Consider the following 21,109-nt stretch of genomic DNA (forward strand, 5'->3'; position numbering starts at 1 on the left):
GGGCGGGTCGCCCGCCGCCGCGCCGCAAAGTTGCCGCCGCTTCGTTGCTGTCCCTGCTCGGTCTCAGCCCCTCGCCCCCGAGCCGCGAGTTTTCAACACGAAATACATTAACGAGTCCTTTCGTTTGCTCATTCCTTCAGGGTCGCGTGTTAGTTTTGTTGGAGGGGGGTGCAGGCTGTCTGTTACTCGGTGAGAGAGCTGGCAGATGTCCCACGTGAGAGAACCTCTTCCTCCGGGGCCTGAAGGGCCACAGCAAGCTCCGACTGAAAACAGCGCTTTGATCTCTCTCCCTCGAGGTAAGTTGCTTCAAAGTTTCTCTGTAATTGTTGCGCCTTTTATTTGAATGATGCATTTACTGATTTGTTTTGTGGGTTTTAACCCCTCTCTTCTTTCCCCTCCCCCCGACCGTCCGTCTTCGGTGTAACTCTGTAACACCTCGTTAGAGTTTTAGCCAGAAATTACTATGTAGAAAATAAATAAACAAAACAAAAACAAACCACCAGAAAACCCCCTAACCCAGCACTGTTGTCAGCACTAGTTTTCAGTACTTGAAAAACTGCAGTCATTAAATGCAGATGCAGCTCCTTAAAAATCACTTTCTTGTTTCTCAGCATTGTGTTTGTGTTTGTGTTTAGAAGCTCTTTCCTCTAAAGCTCGTCTTTCAGGTCTTGCAGTAGAATGAGAAAGGATGATCCAGGAGCAGGAGGGTTGTTCAAGTTGGAGGTCACTTTGCTTTTTTGTTCTTAGATTACTTCGTGATGCTGCAGTTGAAACCAGTTTCTAGGAGTGCTAGCTTGTTTTGTACCAGCTGTTGAAAAGGTTGTTTGAAAGTACATTCATCTTAAAGACAAATTCTTTAGGTTATGTCTTGTTTGTATTTTCACAGAATACATTGATATTCTGATCACCTTCATATAGGGAAGTTTGACAAGGTGTAGTACAGGTTATCCTTAAGGTAGGGAAATATGTTTGCTTCCTGTGTCCTGGGCTGTGAAGATGAGACTTATGGTTTTTTTTCTGTTTACAGATACAGTTTTGTTTTCCAGAATTCTGACAGGAGTTTAAAAAGTTTCTGAAGAACAGACAAATAAGCTTGTTCAAAAACTGTAACTTTATTCATAACTGGTTAACTGGAGCAGAGCCTGGTAACACAGTTGTGCAACTGTGGATTAAAGATGCAGTCTTGTTTTTGTAACTTGGAAAGTCAATAGCTATGTGAAATGAAATCTGAAGACTCATTTGAGAAACCAGAAAGTATCCGTAGCTAAGTAAAAATGTTCTGGCAGGGATACATATTAAATTGGCTTATCTTATTGTTGTTTGCTTGGTTTTTGTCTTAGAGAATGACTCATAACTTCTAAACAGTAAGAAAAAAAATAATAAAAATGATTAGGTACAGAAGATCAAGCATATGGAACTGATCTGTTAGAATCATGTTTTTGTCAGAAACATCAATATCTGTGATACGTGTTTATTTTCAGCATGTTGTTTTTATTTGACACGTGATCAAGTTGCCGCACCGGTTACATTCTGTAGGTAGGCCATACATCCAAGTGACTGAAGTTCTAAGTTAGTGAACTAACTAGCTTGGAAAGTGGTCTCGTTCTTACAGTGCCACTTTAGATTGAGTTTTCACTATGAAATAGTCTTACTCAATTTTGTAAGATTTTTCAATACATGCTCTTCTTTCCATGAAAAGTAAGGAAATAAATATTGATCTGTCCAGAGACAAGTTATGTGCAGAAAATCTCAATGACACAATTACAGCTCACAGCTGTTGAGGTGGAGGATTTTAAAGTTACTTTCTTAGGGATCAGTAAGGTATAAAAAAGTTAATATATTGATTCAGGTTTGCTCATTGGCCACACCTTTGAAGGCACAGGCTCAATTTTAAAGCATATGTATAGTTCACAGAAGGACAAGATTGTATATTTACAGAATTCAGCATTCAAATACATAATTTTTATTCTAATGAACTTAGGTTTAAGAATAGCTGTGGTTATTTGTTGCTTTTTTCTAGCCTAAGTCTGTTGGGGAAATGGGGGTGGAAAGAGGAAGAGGTGAGTTCATAACATTTCCAGTCTATATTCCAGCATTTCTGTTGTCAGCTTTGCAGTGTGTGGTTACAGGGTAAGGTAGTCCAGATATCCCAGGACTGGAGATCTAAGATGGTATGTGTGGGACTTTCAGCACCCCCTGCTCTTCCTGTACTACCCCCAGAACATGTAAAAGTGCACTGACTTCTATAGAATTTGGCGATAATTTTAAAAGCTGTGGTTGAAATTCATATTATTTCTGGAAATAGGCTACAGGTATTTGGAAAATTATTCAATCATCTGAAATAATTATTACTTTACTTAGAATCACCTCACTGTATTTATGCAATGACTCTATATATTTACAGTGAGGTACTTGAAATCTATGTCCACCTAGAAATAAAGATTCCTTAAGCAGAAAAAAATGGCTTATGTTGTATGTATAATAAAATATTAAGTGCATTCTAGTGAGAAAGAATTTTTGATTGGTAACAGCATACTGTAATATACTTTCTGTATTTGTTTAACTGGTATAGATACCTGAGAATAAACTTCTCTTCTGTAGTTCCATGAGGTATCATCAAAACTCCCAGATCTTCAAAGTGCTTCTTTTACTCGCTATCATATATATTCAGATGCTGAAGCCAAATTGTATTTTTCCATGAAAGGAAAGTAGACTTCAGCTGATTTTTAAATATCCATCAAATAGGTATCCCACAGCCTAATTAAAATCCAGACAAAAGTAATAAAACTTAGGCAAATTGCAGGGATATACGTCAGTTGTGAACATGGTGAAAATGTGGGTTGGGACATAGTTTGGCCTACAGATGTGGCATGCTCTGGCTTTCGTAACTTAAAATTGACTTCTTGTCTGTTACTTTAACCAGCATGCTCTCTCAACATATCCCCTGTCACTGTTCTTCCTTGTTAGTTCATTGTTGAATTAATGCGTAAGTATTACTGAGATTATTGGACTTTGCCCCACCACAATTACGTGTGCTATGAGAGAGATCAAATGAAATCGTAGTGTCTTCTTTTGTGGCAATATCAATACTTAATTTCAGTCTTTAAACCATTCTCTGTGCCAATGGAGTCTGCTGGTCTAAGGTGCAGACTACAGGATGAAAGGCTTAACCTAATTTCTGCAAATAGTTGTTTTTTATCACATCCTTCCAAAAGTGTAGCTCTGCTTATGCACCCTTGCTCAAGACCCTGATCATGCCATCTCTCTTCTCCTATAACTTCACAGGCCTTGAAATGAAATTATGACTAGTTCTACCTGTGTGCTGTGCAATGTAGTCAGTGAATAGTGTCATCTCTGTGCTCAGACCATTTCAATTTGGCTGTAATCAAGCATTTTCTCCACTGGTTGGTACCAAAAAATGTTTCTAAGCAAGGAATGTGACAATTAGTGACCATTAGCCTCTCTTCTTTAAGGAAAATATTTCGTATGTTAGAGGTCATACCATGATTATTGCCTGGACTATGGGAAGACTTTTTTTCATAAAGTCCTCTGCATTTGAATAATCCATGGAGTACAAGAGAGAAATCCAATGAACTTGGAACTAATAAGAGAATTAGGCCAAGGTTTTTGACAATGGAGGTCTGTCATCTATAACGTTTTTTTAAATGCTTTTACCTTTGCTTGTAGGTAACTAAGTGTAACCTAGAATAACAAGTGAATAATATTTAGCTTTCTTACTACTACTGCTGCTACTACCCCCTGTTAATGAAATTGAATTTCCTGAGAACTCTAGATGATGGAAATCCACGGGGTTTTTTTTTTTTTTTTTTATTTAATGGAGTGAGGGAGGAGGATGGAGAAGTCCAGTAGAAATATTAAGGATCATATTAAGCATCAAGTTCTGTAAGTGACAGTTTTCTTTGGTGCAGATCATGTCACTTGGTGCTGGAGGGAGATGCAGTTCAGATTCAGTGTCTGAAGAAACCGTATTCAGCAACTAACACTTCCATTCAGAAAAGTACAAAAAGCATGTGTTCCTCTTCAAGAATGTGATTCAAACCTCTTCATGTTTTCTGTGCTTAGCTGTTTTCAAGATGAGCACTAAAGGAACATACTGACTAGATGAGACAGGGTGACAGAGGGCTTACTGTGATGAATGTTTGGACATTCCTGAGGCAACGATTACTATCACCATAATTATTGCACTTTACCAGCAGTGCCTCAGTGTTATGAGTAATGGATTTTTGTTTTAACAGTTAACCAGTGCATTCAGACTGCTCAAATCTACCAAATACTTCCTCTATATTTGTGTTACTACTTGCAATCTGACAAGAGTTGAGTGAATCTGCGTTAATTAGTTTCATGCCTGCCTGTCAGTACTGAGGGGTTTATTGAACGTTACTGACTGAAATACCTAAAACTTTCATAAGTCTCTAACTCTGGTTTGTCATAAAAATACACTTCTGCTTTCAGTTTCATGTTCATGCCGTTCCAGTAAAGTGATTCATGTCCACATGGGTGTGATAGACTTGTGTTTTATCGAGTTGACTGTAAAAGTCTTGCATCGAATTTGAAATACGTCTGTTCCATCTCATAGGCTAATTTTACGCCAGATAATTCTTCTCAAATTCCATTCCAGGCCCTTAGAAGTTAGATTTCTCTTTGTTTTAAACACTTGTTTTTTCCTAGTAAGTAGCATTCCGCAATGAGCGTGTTATGCTAGAGTTTTCATTTGGATCAGCAATGCAATTTTGAAATTAATCTTCTGTTTGCCCCTGCTTTGGTTTGTATTGTGGAATGATCCTGGGGAGTGGCCTGGACTGGATTCCTTTTGGACAAAATCTGGAAGATGCACTGCAGGAATGTGCCTAATGCACTCCAGCCACTAATAAACCTGCAGCCTTTGAGATTAAATCTGAGACCTAGTCCAAGGTAGAAAGTCCCCTATATAATATGAAATGCGTCCTTAAAATCAACTCTTACTGTACAGACCCACTTTTATTGGGCCATGCTATTATTGCTAATACCAAGTATTAGCATGGTAATGTTGAACCGAGTATTGCTTAGCATTTAATGAGCAACTAGTTCTGTACACCTGTGAAACACTTTTGGATGATTGACATATATTTATAACTGACCACATGACAATTAGTGTGATAATTTGTGAAGTTTTTGCTTCTGTATTTTACTTCCTTAAGCTTTTAATTAATTAATGCAGAGTACCTGTGTGCCTATTGCTATTAATTTTTAATTTATCATGACTGAAATTTACCCAGTGCTGTCAAACCTGTAGTACATTCATTGTTGTTGCATGGCTTGCACCTGGAAAATTCTGTGTAAGGGCTTTCCAAGAAGTCCAGTTGAATTACTCTAATTTTAAGAGACTGACTTTCAGGGGCATTTCGAGGCCACTGAAAGTTGCAGTAAGACATTTAAGTGAAAGTCACTGAAATGAAATAAAACCAGATTAGTTTTAATACAATCAAACATCTAAATGGAGGCTTCCAACTCCATAATTGGTGGATTATTAGTATTAATTAGATTGTACAATCAGTCATTAATGAAATGACATCATTTCAAGCAGATCATGAACTGCAATAGTTACTCTTACATGAACAGAGTAACAAGCACAGTTGAACCTGTTATGTGAAATGCCTAAAAGTTTTAGGTTGCTGGTGGGTGTTACTGTTAATGGTTGCATTGTGAAACCTGCTATTATTGCGGTTCCTTTGAGCTACTGTTGTGAATAGTGTTGTGAACAGTGGAATTTTTGGTAGGAAATAGCATCCTCAGCGGTTCCTTGCCAGCGAGGATATTAATGAACAAAGGAAGCGTTAGAAATGCAGTGTTTGCCACATGCTCTTCAGTTCCTCCCAGCTGCTGCAGGCTTGAGACAGAGAACCATATTGTTATCTTTCCTTTTGGAAATCTTCAACTTTTTTCCTCATAGGTCTACTTTCGTGTTTGGTTGGGGTTTTTTGCATGTGTGTGATTTCTCTTCGCTTTGAAGGACAGAATTCCATTTGGCATGGTTTGTGTTTTGCCGATGTATGTTTAAATCTGCCTCTGCTTGTTCAGGGATAACTTGCACCTTCTGAGGATTCATGTTTATATTCCAGCAGCTGGGTCAAATTTAGGTGCATAAATAAGCTTTGCCTTGTGCCTCAGTCATTCCTCCACCCTTAAACAGTAAAACTCGTGGGCTGTTCCTGACTGCATGTTTGGAGGTCACAATGACTACACTGCGCCAGCCCATTCTTCTTGTTCCTCTCTCCTTGATGAGAATGATGTACTCAGGTTTCCAGAAACCTTTCCCAGCAATTGCTTTTGATTTACTTGGTGCGTCCACCACATTTTTGGTGAACAGAAGATGAATGTGTCATAACAACAGAGCCTTCTATTGTTGCAGTGACAGGATTTTTAACTCGTTTTACACTCACAGTATCCCTGTGTCAATAGACAAATCATAAACCTGTTTCTCAGGTCCAGTTTATCATGTTGCTAGTCAAGCAGTCTTATAGTTCACATGCTTGGAAGAGATGGCTGAATCAGTATATAGGCTTATGTGTCACCTAAAAAATAGAAATCAGTTGCCAGTCATACTCTGAGCACGTGCAACCCACTTATTGTGGGCACTTGGTTCCATTTCTTTTGCGTGTTCAGAGATTGAACATTACGTAGTTACTGATGCGTTATGGTATGCTTCAACACTGAGGCTCATTTCTCAGTCAGCTCAAGAGATGTAGTGGGGCATTTGGGGGCAGCTGAAATGTGGATGGACAAGCACTTGGAGAGACAAAGACTTGAGCTCTTCCAGGTGTGTCCTGCAAATGTACATCCATTACCTATACATTTTGTATTTTCTATCAGTTTTGTGTATTAATTTGACGTCCACTTGATACCCTCAACATTATTATAGAGAAAGATAGAATAAATATAGCTCTGAAAAGAGGGATATTTCACTGGGATGTTGTAAGAAATTTTCCAGAATTAGTTTGAACTGTATCCCAGCAACTTTATAAGAAGACAGGATTGGAAGGGATCTAGAGAGATTGCCTTGTATACCCTTCTTGCCTAACAGTCTTTCTTGACAATCCTGGCTATTTGTAAAATTTTGGTTTTGAGAGGGCTATTGTAATAGTAGCCTTGTTGCTGACCCAGGCTGCCAACACTGTTCTATTAGTCAAGTCTTGTAAAATGTATCTGTCATGATGCAAAGAATTGTATGTAACAAGAGGCATATGCTCTACACTAAAACAGGAGCTAACAATCAACAGCGAAAACTTAAGTTTTGATTCTATGAAATACATGTATTGGTGTGTAACTTTAAAAACAAATACAACAAGATTATTGTAAAATGAATGTATGTACTATAAAAGTGATTTATATATACCTTAGTAATTCCAAATGAAAAAAGAAATAGTTCACTCTGTTTACTTATTTAATGAAATAGTAATTCTGAGATGTGATTAAATTTTTATTTTTTTTCACTAAGTGGCTTACCAATTGTCTGTAATATAGATATGATTTGGGCTGTTAACCATCTCAATTCTATACTTTGCCAGCATGTTGTATCTCTTCCTTATTTAAACCTTAAACTTTCATTAATCTGTGCACAAGCAGAGTTTGCGCCCATGCTTACCTTCGGGGTAAGTAGTCTGTATGGGTGTACACCACTCTCGTGGGGATTTTGGCTAGAAGCTCTTCAGCCTGTTAGTTTAGGAGTGGTATGTAGCCACAAGTCTCTGGTCTGGAGGGAGGTACTGTGGTAGGTAAAAAGACTATGTTGCTTTTGTGATGTGACTTGCGGTTTTGAGGAGAGATTGTATTTCTGCCTCAGCACTGGCAGACTAAGAACATAATGAGTCTTTCCATTATTTGAACTGCTAGGAAGAGCATCTCTTTTTCTTCTTGGCTCTCAGTTTTGGAGGTTAGTCACATGAGAGTGGAGGGGTGTCCTAAAGGAAGCAGAAGCTAAAATACCAAGGAAGTATTACATTAAAATCCATAAGGTTAAGCTTGATTAAAACAGAGAGGTGTTAGAAATTTATTTGAAAATGCGGTAGGAAAAAGCCATACCTGTCTATGGCCAGATCAAGCCAATAGTATTTGTGCTAGCTCTAGGCTTTATAAAATCTGCTTTGCTGTAAGTGTTCCCTATTGGAGAAGTTCAAGGTGTTTGCATTGATTCTTGCTGGACTCATAACTGTGTTATTCATAAACTACTCATCATCATTATGCACCTAACACAAAAATAATGGCATCAGCAAAACATGGACTCGAAGTGTTCTTGCTTCTGTCTTCAAGTAGTTGGTATGTTGCAGTTGCACCTGTAGAATAAAAAAAAAAAAGAAAAATGTTATGATCCCATCATCAGCCATTTATTATAAGGGAATAATCAAGAAATCCCTTCGTACTAAACCAGACCTGCTGTGTATTCAAGAAAAAACAAGAAATTAATCAGAATACCAGTGTTTGTCTATTTTCAATGTTCTGATGCATCAGAAGTGATGTATGAAAAAAGCTCAAATAAACATAGCTAAAGGTCTCCTTTTTCTAAAGTCCCATTGTACTAAGTCTAGCTGGGATGGAATTCCTTCTCTTTGTAGCAGCCCCTGTGGTGCTGTGTTTGGGATTTGTGATTAAACCAAAGGTGATAGCACACCAGCGGTTTGACTGTTGCTGAGCAGCGCTTGCACAGCATCAACGTTTTCTCTTTTCTCACTCTTCCTGCAGTGAGTGGGCTGGGGGTGGGCAAGGTTTGGAAGAGGATATAACGTGGACAGATGGCTCAGGTTGACCAGAGGGATATTCTATGCCATATAATGTCACGCTCAGCAATTAAAACTAAAGGGGGGAGGTTTTGTGGGAGGTAGCCATTGCTTATAGGCTGGCTTGAGCATCAGCCTGCCTGTGGGAGGTGGCAAGTAATTGCCTTTGCATCTCTCACTTTGTGTTTTCTTTCTCTTTCCTTCACTTATTAAACTACATCTTGACCCATGAGTTTACTCACTTGTGCTCTTTCTGTTCTCTTTCCTTGTCCTTCTGGGGACGGAAGGGACAGCCATGTAGTCCTCAGCTGCTGGCCAGGATCAGCCCACCATACTGACCAAGCAGCGTCTGTCATCTGCTCCAGTGGGTAGGTAATTCTGGAGCGCAAAGTAAAATACCAGATATGCGTTTAATGGTGTAGGTTTCTGTTATGCACATTCGTGCGGAAATCTTCATGTGGATTACATAGATCAAAGAATAAGTATTCAATTAAGGTTAATTATTATAAACTTCCTATCAAAATGGGTTGGTGTTCAGTTGAAACATTGTTGGAGTTTTTTACTTTTTAATAGTGCCATTTACTGCTTTCTTGTTAACTGTTAATATAATTTACAGTTACCAGGTTTTACCTGGCTGTTTACCATATCAATCTAGAATAATAAAAGTACACATGAAAAATGCATGTACAACCTTTAAAAAAAAAAGGAGAAAAAAAGATACAGAACCAAAACAAAGCAACCAAGCAGAGGAATGAAAACTGAATACCTGTGAATAATGATGACTGTATTCTTCACTCCTTTAGATTTCTTGGATAAAAATGTTATCTAGAACACTGAAGGGCCCATAATATTAACATTAACATTAATGTTTCCTTAGGGCTATTCGTTGTTTACTACATGAAATACTAGGGCTCTGCAAAGTCGTATCCTATGCAAGAATATTGTGTACAATAACTCTGCAGTTTTGTACTACCACTGTTGAGAAGATATTGTTGTAATCTTGGTAATGTTACTGCAGTAAAGTAATTTGAGAACAGTCTTTTAAAACAGCTCATTTAAGCTTTCTCTATGTGGAAGACAGAGAGCTTTTACACTAGCTCTCTCCAGGACACTACTTACTTTCATTCTATTTCAGGACACTTTTCAGACATTTTTGAAACTCATTTGCAGCTAATACCTAACTGCACAGGCAGATTCATCATACTTCAGTGCAGTTGGATTTTTATCTGATGTCTGTCAAACAGCTTGAAAACACCTCTTGGTGTTGTGGTTTGGTGTTTTTTTGTGTTTGTTTTTTTTTTTTTTTTTTTGTAGGATGAGTATCAGTGTGAGATCCTATGATCAGGGCAAGATGCAAAACTCACTGAAGACAGTGGGTATCTATGCCAGTCCCAGTGAAATGGTTCATCTCAGGATGGGCTTGAGGAAATATTGACAAATTGTTGAAGAAATGGTGAGGGGAGGGAGGGCTGAGAGAGGAGTACCACAGAGGTAGCTGGGTCAGACGTTTCAGAGGTGGAAATTAATAGAAGGGGAGTAGCAGTGCTTGAAGACACATGCTACTATACATACAATACGGCATATATTATTTTGAGTGATGTTCAATGCTTCAGTTTAATAGGGTGGATAGCAAAGGCAGAAAGTTAGGATTTAAAATCAAACTGCTGTTGGTTACATAAAGAAACTAACCTTTAATACGTCACAGTAACAGTAAGTGTTTATCCTGGGTCTCAGGACTGGAATCATTGCTTTACTAGAGGATATGGTATCATTATGTTATGGTAAGTGATTTATAAACACGTTCCTGTTTGAAACAAATAAATAGACCTAACAGACCTTTTCAACAGTTGCTCATTTAGATTTACTGTAACTATTAAATGTTGCAAGTATATTAAAAAAATACTTAAGACAAAACATTCAGTGTTTTACAGATCCCTCGAGTAAGTGATATAAACTGATAATCTGTCACTGTGAATAATGAACAAAGTAATTCCAGATTTGGAAATGTTTCTTTGAATACCTGAAATACTTTGTTGTTCAGGAAAAACCTCTAGCAATCAAGATCAGAAAGATTTGTGTACGTGAATTTGATTATTAAAACGTTAATGACAGAACGAAAGCTGTCACTTACATTGGTTTGAGAAAGTGCAGATCTGCATGAGTTAACTGGTGAAATCATCAAAACAACAAGATCTACTATCTTGTGAAGTAAGTTGAAGAATCCCTCAGATAACCTGCATCTTGTATATACTTGGAGAGAAGTAATTTTTCCTTTTGTCATAGGATGAAAAGTTTACTTTTATTCAGAAATGGCTTTTAAAGGCTATTTTTTCAACAAGAAATAGGTGATTCTGTTATAATAAATTTTCTGAATTTCTGTGCTAAGCAGTTTGAAGTTTCAACAATATTTATCTTTAATTATACTTTCAATTGTAAATTATAGAGAACAGATGTTTGTGGAATTTTTGTAGCTTTTATATGCCAGAACCACATGTACATGGGCAAAAATATAATGTTTTTTTGTGCGACAAAGCAATTCAAATTTTTATCTGAAAATTCCGTGGAAGTTAACTCAACATAAACAAACTGAGCCATAACTTGCGGTGGCAAAAGCTGGTGAGTATTATTTTGAATGATTAAACATAATATGACTAAAAGACCTTCTTAAAGAAAAATTGTTTTGATCTAGACAAAATAAATGGAAAATCAGCTTTATTAGGAATTATTTCTAAGGAAGCTACATGAGATGCTAAGATAAGTTATATTTTATGCTTGCTTGTTTTTAATTTCCAAAGATGAGTTTTGTTCACATAGAGGAAAAATACCATAGAAACTAATACCTTAAAATTTCTTTTGACTTAGAAAAAGCTGACCAAGAGAATACTGCGGCAGGAGATAGAGACGCAAACCAGCCTTCCAGTAACCAAAGTACACAGCCAGAGATACAAGACCAGTCCATCTGGGGAAATCACACTGATGGTGACCTCATCAGAAGTAAGTATTTCCAGAACAAATTGCTGCCACTTAGGCTTGCAGTGTAACGGGATACTGACTGTTGACTCTGTTAAATGTGTGTCAGATGCAATTGTGTTGCGACTATAATGTGTGCCTACCAAATTTATTTCCCAGAATGACTCCTGTCAGCGTGCATAAGCAGTGAGTTCAAAGAAAGGTGTGGTTTGAGTGGTGCACTATAATGTAGACCTGTGAAGCATCTACATTTTAAAGCCTTATTGTTATATTCTTCTCTTAGCATTCATCATGGGATCTGTATATTTAATAGGCACATGAACTGCAGAATGCAGCTGTGCTGAATGTCACTGGCCTTGATTTCTCAGGTTATACATTTAAGTGGCACAGTAAACTAAGCGGAGAGCAGTTGGTTCCAGATGCATTCAGTACTGGTCAGGTGTAAGTTCATAAAAGACTTTTGAATCCTAAAGTAGTTACTCCTTTCAGAACTAGAAGAATGCTGTAAGACAAGGTTTAGGCCTAAGCTGTGGAACTGTGGGGTTTTTTTAACAAGTCTACATTCCTAGTGTATGTCTTAAATGCTTCAAAACATGAAAAGGGATGCAAGATTATTCCCAATTATCTGTCTTGAACTGAAGATCATATGTTGTCCAAAAGATCATCCACAGTTGCACCCTCCCAAGGCAAAAATATTTCTGTCAAGTGCCAGAGCTAATGCTACTTTAAAATTCTGTGAATGCTTGAACATTAGTTGCTCAAGGGAGGGACTGCATGAGAAATTGTTCTCTAATTATAGGGTGTATTCAGAAAGCAAATGGACTAAATGCTGAACAGTGAGCCAGCTCTCGGAGACTGTTGTCCGACCACACACTTCGGGGTCAGTCTGTCTTTACACTGCACATATACTACACTGTACACAGTGGGGTAAATTCATATTTCTGAACCTGCTGTTGTCAATACTGGTTGTTTTCTGTGGAGTTACGTGTTTCTTTTTAGGTTTGTTTTGTTTGTTGCTTTTTTAGTCTTATCTACACATTCAACATCTGAACTTTGCATTAGCATTTGGAGTTCTTTTCAAATCTTAGTTAATCCTTTTTTCTAAATAATGAATCCTGGTAAATACTTATACCCTTAATGTATTGAATAGTTATCTAGATCTTTTACAGGAAACAAATTTAGCATGTCAGATATTTATCTGACAATTTCAGAATAATTCTTAAAGGACTCTAAAGAGAGAGAATTGTCCTGAGTAGCTTCAGAGTTTACTTAATTCCAAAAGATTATTGTTTTAAACCTAACTGTCTCTGGACAAGCTATTGCTTTGTGCTTGTGTTGGGGACATGGGAAGGTGCATATAGCACTTGCTGCTTTTGGAGTGGCCTCCTTCTCCTTCCCTCTTCCTAGAGGCTTCCTTATTCCCAGACCCATGGGAAAGCAGACTTATTTTGGAGCAGCTAGCAGCCCACCTGAACTATGGAGGAAAGAACTAAGGACAGTAGGATGGTGCTGTGCTTCCTCTAATCTGTTCACCACAAGGACATACTATAGTGGCTGCACTGGAAAGAGGGAGAGGAAAAGAACATGCTTTTCAAGGTGTAGTAGAAATTGCAGCAGGCTCTACAAGTCCCTGGCAAAGTGAGTTGACAGATATATGCAATTACATGTGTCTGTGATGGGGGGCTTATCTGCTGCTGAATTAAAAAAGTACCAGGAAAAACGGGCAAAGGCAGGATAAAACTCAGAGGTGTAGTGTACTGCTCCAGAGCGTGCAGCTGTGCTCCTGGAGTCATTAGTAGTTTTACCTTTGATTTTATGAAAAGCAAGTTTAAGTGAAAGCTGGAAGCTTCTAAAACTCCTGGTCTTACTAACTGAGTTTTGTGTAGTAGTGGCTTTATTATGAGACACGTTTGAGTAGCTGCTATGATGCAATCCTCTCTTTGTTTCAATTTAATGATTTCTTTTAACCTTTGATGTTAATATTTTCTAGATGGAAGAAACAAAAATGACAAAATTAAACCAGCTTCTTTTTCTTTTTTGGAGGGCTGTGGCTATGAGGAGGGAAGTCTGTTCTATTTAAAAAAGATTGAGGAACACTGGCTCAATTACAAGTACTTCTTGTGGTTTGCAGAAGTTTTACAACTCAATCTACTTAGTAACTCAAGTTTGAAAAATAGAACAAGTAGAGCAAAGAGAAGCTTGTTTATCACAATATTACTTAGGCATTTCATCTAAAATAACAAGTATCGTAGCTCAGAATGGCTGTGATTCAACCAGATCTATTACCCCACTAGACTAAAATTTGCAGAATGTTGCATATTGAAAGAAGGGTGAGGTTAGAAATGAAGTGTTTTAATCATTGTGGTCTATTTAAAAACTCTTTAAATTGTTTTAGACAAGGCATACTTCAATTTTCTCAGGTATGAACAACCATTCACTATCCTAATGATTCTGTTTCTTTTTTCCCATACAGATTGTTTTCCACCCCCACAGTTGATACATACTCCATTTGTGTTAGCCTCATTTTTCACTTTATAAATATTTCCAGTATTTAATTTCCAAGGTTTTCCTTGTTTGCAGCTGTTTTATCCTGCTGTTATATGGAAGTAGATTAATCAGTCAGTTTTACTGGCACACCAACAACGAAGTCCAGTGTTAGAGGCTCTGTAATGACTTCATTATGTATGATTTCTCATTTGCACTTGTGAACTCAGTTTACCAGGCAACATCAATAAACTAAAATGCTGCTCTAGTTTTCCACAGTAAGACGTTTTCAGTTCACCTTGCCCTGCCCTTGCAGTCTTTTTCTTAAGCCCCCCATTTTTACTTTCTAGATTATGAGTTTTCTCCAGATTAGCCCTTTCCCCACCTTCTTCGGAGCATCACTTCTCTCCCCCAAGTGGAAATGTTCATAATACCCTGGGTAAATGGCTAATGTTATGGAAAGTTTCAACCAAGGAATTAATTGTTTTTGAAGAAAGCTAAGAGTCAAAAGGTTACAGTGTACTGATATATAAACAGGGAATAGCTAAATGAGAAGCAAATGGTTATATTACCGTTCTGTATTAATTGTTAATGCCCCTGCATGACTGTTACTGGAATACTGTGTTCAGTGAGAGAAGGGTCAGGGGAGAACCGCAAATATATCAGGAATGACTGGAGTAGTTGAAAACATGCCTTATTGTGGAAAACCTCCTAGAATTAAATGTTTAGTGTTAACAAAAGGGTAAAGAGGCGCTTCCCTAGTCCCTAAGAATCATGATACCACAAACCCCAGGAATTTGTTAAGACAATTCATCAACTGCAGCAGACAAAGGGAGAACTAGACGTAATGCCTGGAAGTTCAGTTAGACTAGAAATAAGGTGCACATTTTTTAACAGAGTATTTAAGAACAGGAAGAACTGCCAAATATTTAGTGGGTTTAGGTGTGTTAAACTGGCTTTATTCTTCACAAGGTAGCCATATGCTTCAATTTTAGAACCTGAGTAAGGGAGTCTCTTTCTCGTAGTGATTCCCCCAAACTGGGATAACCTCTATATTTTTCATCTCAGGTATTTTTCAAGGCAACACTGAGACCTACTCCTTTGCACTCACAGATGCATACATATTTTATTGCAGGTTGTAGAGGTTCTGCTTTTCAAAAGAGCTTAGCCTTAGAATAGCTCCATCTGCTCTTCCTTCTTCTTCATCAATGCATTTTAAAGATCTGCAGACACCTTCTGCTTATTTTCATTGTATGATCTGGTGGCTTGTAGTGGAGGTGTTCTGCTTCTGTTGTCACTCAGCTTTGGCAAGTGAGGAAGAGTGGATGTTAAAACATGCAGTTGAGTAACTAGTGGCTATAGGAATGAAACTGTCAGTGGTTTTGCTTCTCCATGTTACTACAATGCCCTGCTTTGTTCTTTGGGAAAGGTTGGGGATTATTTTTGCTCTTTAAAAAAAAAAAAAAAGCTACAAAGGTGGATATCAGACTATTTAGGCAGATTTTTTACAGCGGGTACTGGGTTATCATCAGTGTGTGCTGTTACACAGGGGAAGAAATGTTTAGGAGGGAAGAAAATGCCAGTCTTGAACACTATTTGCTTGTGAGGATTTAATCTCCATTCTGGTTCTCAGGCAGGACCTTAGCTATGTGATCTTTAAGAAAACAAAAAACATCTACCATAGATTCAAATTGTCATGAATAATTGATTAATAATAATCCAATTCTCAAGATTAAATACCTAAAATATGCCCATGTTTTACAGATAGAAAGGTCATTGCTATCCATCATTTCCTGGCTTCAATTGCCTCTCTCTCCTACATGAAACACCCTCCTGATAAGAGTGGTTCTTCAGAGAAAGGGATGCTTCGTTCAGATCAGTAGGATTGAACAATTTTACATGTTCTTGTGCCCACATTCTTCTTTCTTGTGTTTTGTTTTATTGAAATATACACCTAGATATTTTAATATTTTTGTTTTCTATATTTTTATGTTGACATTTTTAGTTTTAATTTACCTTTAAATAAATAATGGCTTTATTTAATTTTAATATCTGGAGATTCCCTTTTTCCTTTGGCTAAGTGACTGATTTCTGTAGCTTAAATTACGCAGTTTGGGTTTGGGACTTTTTTCCAAGAAGATGAAGATAATCTGCTGTTAGAACCGTTGTTTTTGTTTGATATTAATCCAAATTTATCTTCTCAGCAAATTTATGGTGCAGAGTCATCTTACAGTTACTGTGATTTCAAGTGACTTTTTTCATTCTGTCTATAAAATATTGCACAGAGCTTGGAGTAACTTACATGGTTCTCTTGAAAGCTAGAAAGTATGACAGTCTTCTTGCAGTATAACTGAGTGTGTGAGTACAGAAATTGTGCAGAATAAATTAATGGAAATTATTCAAAATATAATGCTGAGTCTGAAAGGTGTATTCTTTTAGTTAAATAAGTGATTTATGTACAATGTTCCAAATATGCCCAGGTATAAAAAACTGCAAACCTATGAATGAAAAAAACTAATCAGTTCAATACCTGACTACAGGAATGCAGCATTTGATATTTAGATCCTTCTTTAAAAAGGATAAATCTTTGAGGAATCTGGCCAGTAGGAGAGGTGTGAAGGTCTTCCCTGAGAACTCCTCCCAGAGAGATTTTCTAATCCTCTCTGAAGCATAGAACTAGCCTGTGTTACTTCTGTTTCTCCCTCTGACCTGGCAGATCTCGTACTACTTCTGTTCTGAAAGTCCTCACATAACTCCGCTCATGTCTCTTGAGGAGCCTGGTGTTCTTAACTTCTTCCCAGCCAGCTGTAAATGGCTGACAATACATGTATTTTTGAAAGCATTCTTTGAAAATACTGTGCGTGAGCTAGTCCCTTAGCACAACATAGGTGGTAGAATGTGATTTACTATAATAGTTTTTTACTGGTTTTGGCTGGGGAAGAGTTAATTTTCTTCATAGCTGCCTACTACGGTTATGCTGTGGCAAGTTTTCAGCCACTAAATAGTGAACTATGAGTTTGATTATATAAACTGGAAAAAAGTTACCTGTGTTGTAGAGCATATTCGGAGTGCTCATGCCAGTCAAGATAAAGCATCCCATAAAGGTGGTAGTGAAAATGATGCTGTTTAACAAAATTTTGGAATTCAGTTGGCTTACAGGCAGGTCACTGTGTTGTGCATTAGAAGTGCTAGGGCCCGTGAAAGACCCATGGATTTACTCCTACTGATGATGCACCAGTTGAAACTGAGAAGAATGAATAACAGTACTTTGGCAGTGGGCTGAGAAGTACAAATGAAAAATCAGAAGCCAGTGCTATCAGGATAGCAAGAAACAAAACCTTTTCAGTATTCCAGATTAATCAGGGTTTGCAGCTGGTGCACACATACTCAACTGGAGCTCATATTTGTTACTGTTCACCTGAGTCTTGATGATTCAGCTGGGCTTGTTTAGATTTCCCTCCTCTTTTTTTTTTTTTTTTACATGGATGAAGATGACACTCTCTTTCCAGTCTCTACATGGAAGACTTCTGCGGAAAGTTAGGCCTTTTCTTGTTGAAAGTGTATCCATCTCACCACTTTAATTTCCCCTAGGAATTTCTGGGATCAAACCTCTCAGCTGAGAAAATTTTGCATCTAGGGAATTTCACAGCTCATTGTTGCACAACCATAGCATTTTAATTTAATTTTAATTTCACCATCTCCTGGACAAAGAGGCATTTTCACAGATAGCTGTATCCTTACAGTTAGTCTTCAAAGACTTGGTCTTTGGTGTTTACAGAAGATGTCTGTGGAATGACCCATGTGTCGCTGAATTAGTAGCCCCTTACTTGTAAATGGACCAGCTGTGGGATACAGATGTTTTCTGTGTAGCCTCTTCCCTTCAACTCTAGGTTGAATGTTTGAAGCAATTCAGTTAATGATGGACTGCAAAGATTGAGGAATTTGTATACTCTGTGGTGACTCCATGTGGAGAAATAAACTTCTTGCTGTTGTTGATCCATTTACAGAACAGTAGTCAAACTTCAGTGAGAACTTTAAACTGCACCAGATGACTGTAAGATAGGTGCATGTATTCTGCATATCACTAGTAGCCAGAATTACCTGGAGCCTTTAATTTTCTGTGTTACCTTACTTCTGACTCTCAGAACATCATCTGAATTTATGGTCTGAGGCTGTGGAAGTTTGAGTGGCAGTAATCATCAGTACCAGACAAAGGTGAAATTCTTCAAGTAGTGTGCAGATTACTGTGCTTGCTGTGTTTGAGCCTGGAGTAAACTGTATCTTAATTTCAGAATATTTTCATTTGTTGTATTGGTACTGTCTCAGAATTAATATGGTGTTTTGCCTACGTGGGAAAGAATATTTATGTTCTTTTCCTGATTAGTTCCTCGTATGGGGAAAAAGTACAATACATTTGTAGTAGTTCCTTGAAGAGGAAGAGGAATAAAATTCTGACTGTGTTCTACGTGAAATGTTATCCTACAAAACCAATGAGTCAGTGTGGTTTCAGTCTGCTATTTTAAGTGCTAACGGTATTCAGTTAGCCATTTTTAGCAAAGAAAACACCAAACTATAAAGTGTGCAAAAGTATCTTGTACTTTTAGGAAGCTGTTTTCTGGCAAGGATGTCTTGAACTTAAAACATGACAAAAATTCTCTTAGTTTTTCTGTTTAAAATTTTATTTTATATTTGTTGGTGTGTGTGTGTAACACTTGGGGTAGGTTTATACAGCTGAAAAGTAGTACTGTATATTGTGTTTACATCAAGATGGTTAAATTCTTCAAAACAGTCAAAAGAGTTTTTAATCTTTCAAATTTTGTATTTGCTCGTAAAAAAGTGAAAGATGAAGAGGGGCTCATGGTCACAGCAGAAAGCTTAGCTAAGTAATTATGGTTAAACATTTTTCTTCTTTAAATAGCTATCCAGAGGAAATAAAGGTCTGAATACTACTTGTTCTTCATTCTGGTAATATCTGCAGTGCAAAAGCACCCACAAGTATCTTTCCCTGAAGGTATTTTTGTAAAGGATAAGGGAAAACAGGAGCCTATGACCTATTTGTGTGTTGTTGTGGTGCTGGTGCTGGTGTTTTTTTGTTTTCCCTTAAAAAAAATGATTCATGATCCGAACCCAAAGGATCCCTTTGAAAAACATTCAGATGTCAAGCAGCTGTGGTCACTTGGGCTATTGCTAATACTGGTTTTGTTAACTCATTGTACAGATGAGGTAGGCCTCCAAAAATATTGAGGCTTAAGAGAATAATGAATTATTTGCCACCTAGACTTAACTATTTTTAAATAAACAGTAGTATTCTGGCATGTGAGAAACAGGTTTTTGCATGGAAACTATGCTTATAATTTTTGATCATGGAATGCAAACCCATGGCATTCTAAGACAAGAGGTTTCAAATTCTGAGTTTTATGTCTGGACTCATGAAATATAGAGGCTTAAATTTTTCCTTTTAAACCTGTTTCCCTCAAATTCTATGCAGTATCGCAATTACCATGTTACTACTTTAATCTGAAGCTATAAATATTATGATACTTGTTTATGGAAAATCGTAAGATTTAGCAATGCTAATGTTAATTAGAGCAGAATTTCAACTAAGAGGCTTCTTTTTTCCTCTTGCAGAAGTTTCTCAATCTTAATTGAGTTTTATTGATTTATAGCTCAGACTTAAGGTTGTATAATGTTTGCATAAAATGTCATAACATTTTATGTTTACTTTTGACACAAATCAAGTAGAGCAAGCTGTTAGGCCAGCCTATGAAATATGTGGCCTATGAGTCAAATTTGTTCTTCAGGACAAGTTTTTGCTCCTGAGAGATAGCATAAGCTGTTGGCCCATTCCTTAGATGTTGGCCCATTCCTTAGCTGTTGGCCCATTCCTTAGCAGAGCAAGAGCAAGCCTGCCTTCAAGTATGGGTAGCTCTGAAATACATCTTTCTTCAGAAATTAAAGCTCTTAGCCAGGTAAAAGGCATGTACCCTTCCTTTCTTTCTTTGATTAGGACAGATGCATACTTTAACTGCATTCTGGCAAGTTAAAATAAAACTCACGTTTTAATGGAAAAACAGTGAAAGGTTATTATGCTGTCCTAAATTGGCCAGAAGAACAGTGTCAAGCCAGAGTGAACACCTTTTAGGTCTTCACAGTTCAGAAATACAGGAGATTAGTGAACAGTACTCTTTTTGCTTGAATTTCAAAATAAAGGAAACACTAGTCTTTAGTGAGAAGATTTGGGATCAACCTGCTTGGGAAGGATTGTCTGAGTGATTAAACTGAATTTTTAAAAAGGTGATATTAAAAAAAATATTTGGATGGTACATTGGGATATGGAGCTAACTTTAGGGTAATGCACATGTAGTTTTCATATATGTAATTTTACCAAATTACACCAGTTCATCTAATAATTTAGTATTTCCTAGCTCACTTTGTAACTATGACTTTATAAAGTATTTCCCTACCTCGGTATATATTCTTCTTATTGTGTGCTGACTTTTTAGTGATAATACTCCCTAGCATATTTACGATGTATAATTAGTATTGAGAAATATTTTCATATGGGAATAGATATTTCAGTGGGGCTATGCACTAATCATTCTGTAAAGTATCCAGCAGATAGAGTATGTTCATGCATCTGAAGTAGTTAGATCTTCTATATGTTTCATAGTCCTCATCACAGCCACTTTGTAAACTGTTCTGTTCTGGATCAAGACTTGGAAACTTGAAACTAGTATGAGTTTTGTATTTACCACAGATCAGACAATGTTTACCTTTGGAAAGGTTTTGAAGGGAAAAACCAACACACACCATTTTAAAGGAGGAATTCTAATAAAAGTTACCTTTTTTTTTTTTTTTTTTTTTTTGTCCTTTTTTTTTGTTTT

General features: G+C 37.2%; 1 protein-coding gene across 2 annotated transcripts in view; it reads left to right on the top strand.

Annotated features, from left to right (window-relative positions):
• The first annotated feature begins 205 nt into the window (after positions 1 to 205).
• Positions 206 to 21,109, top strand: part of MDFIC (MyoD family inhibitor domain containing) — a 46,671-nt gene continuing 25,767 nt past the window's right edge. Inside the window, exons 1-2 of one of the 2 annotated variants that reach the window (XM_010016179.1) lie at positions 206 to 311; positions 11,640 to 11,765. In XM_010016179.1, coding sequence (XP_010014481.1) covers positions 206 to 311; positions 11,640 to 11,765 — 232 coding nt within the window. Of the gene's footprint in view, positions 312 to 11,633; positions 11,766 to 21,109 lie in introns of both variants that reach the window. The other variant, XM_010016180.1, reaches the window with a different exon arrangement.

This window comes from Nestor notabilis, unplaced genomic scaffold (genome assembly GCF_000696875.1).
Source record: "Nestor notabilis isolate BGI_N333 unplaced genomic scaffold, ASM69687v1 scaffold33836, whole genome shotgun sequence".
Lineage (NCBI taxonomy): Eukaryota > Metazoa > Chordata > Aves > Psittaciformes > Psittacidae > Nestor > Nestor notabilis.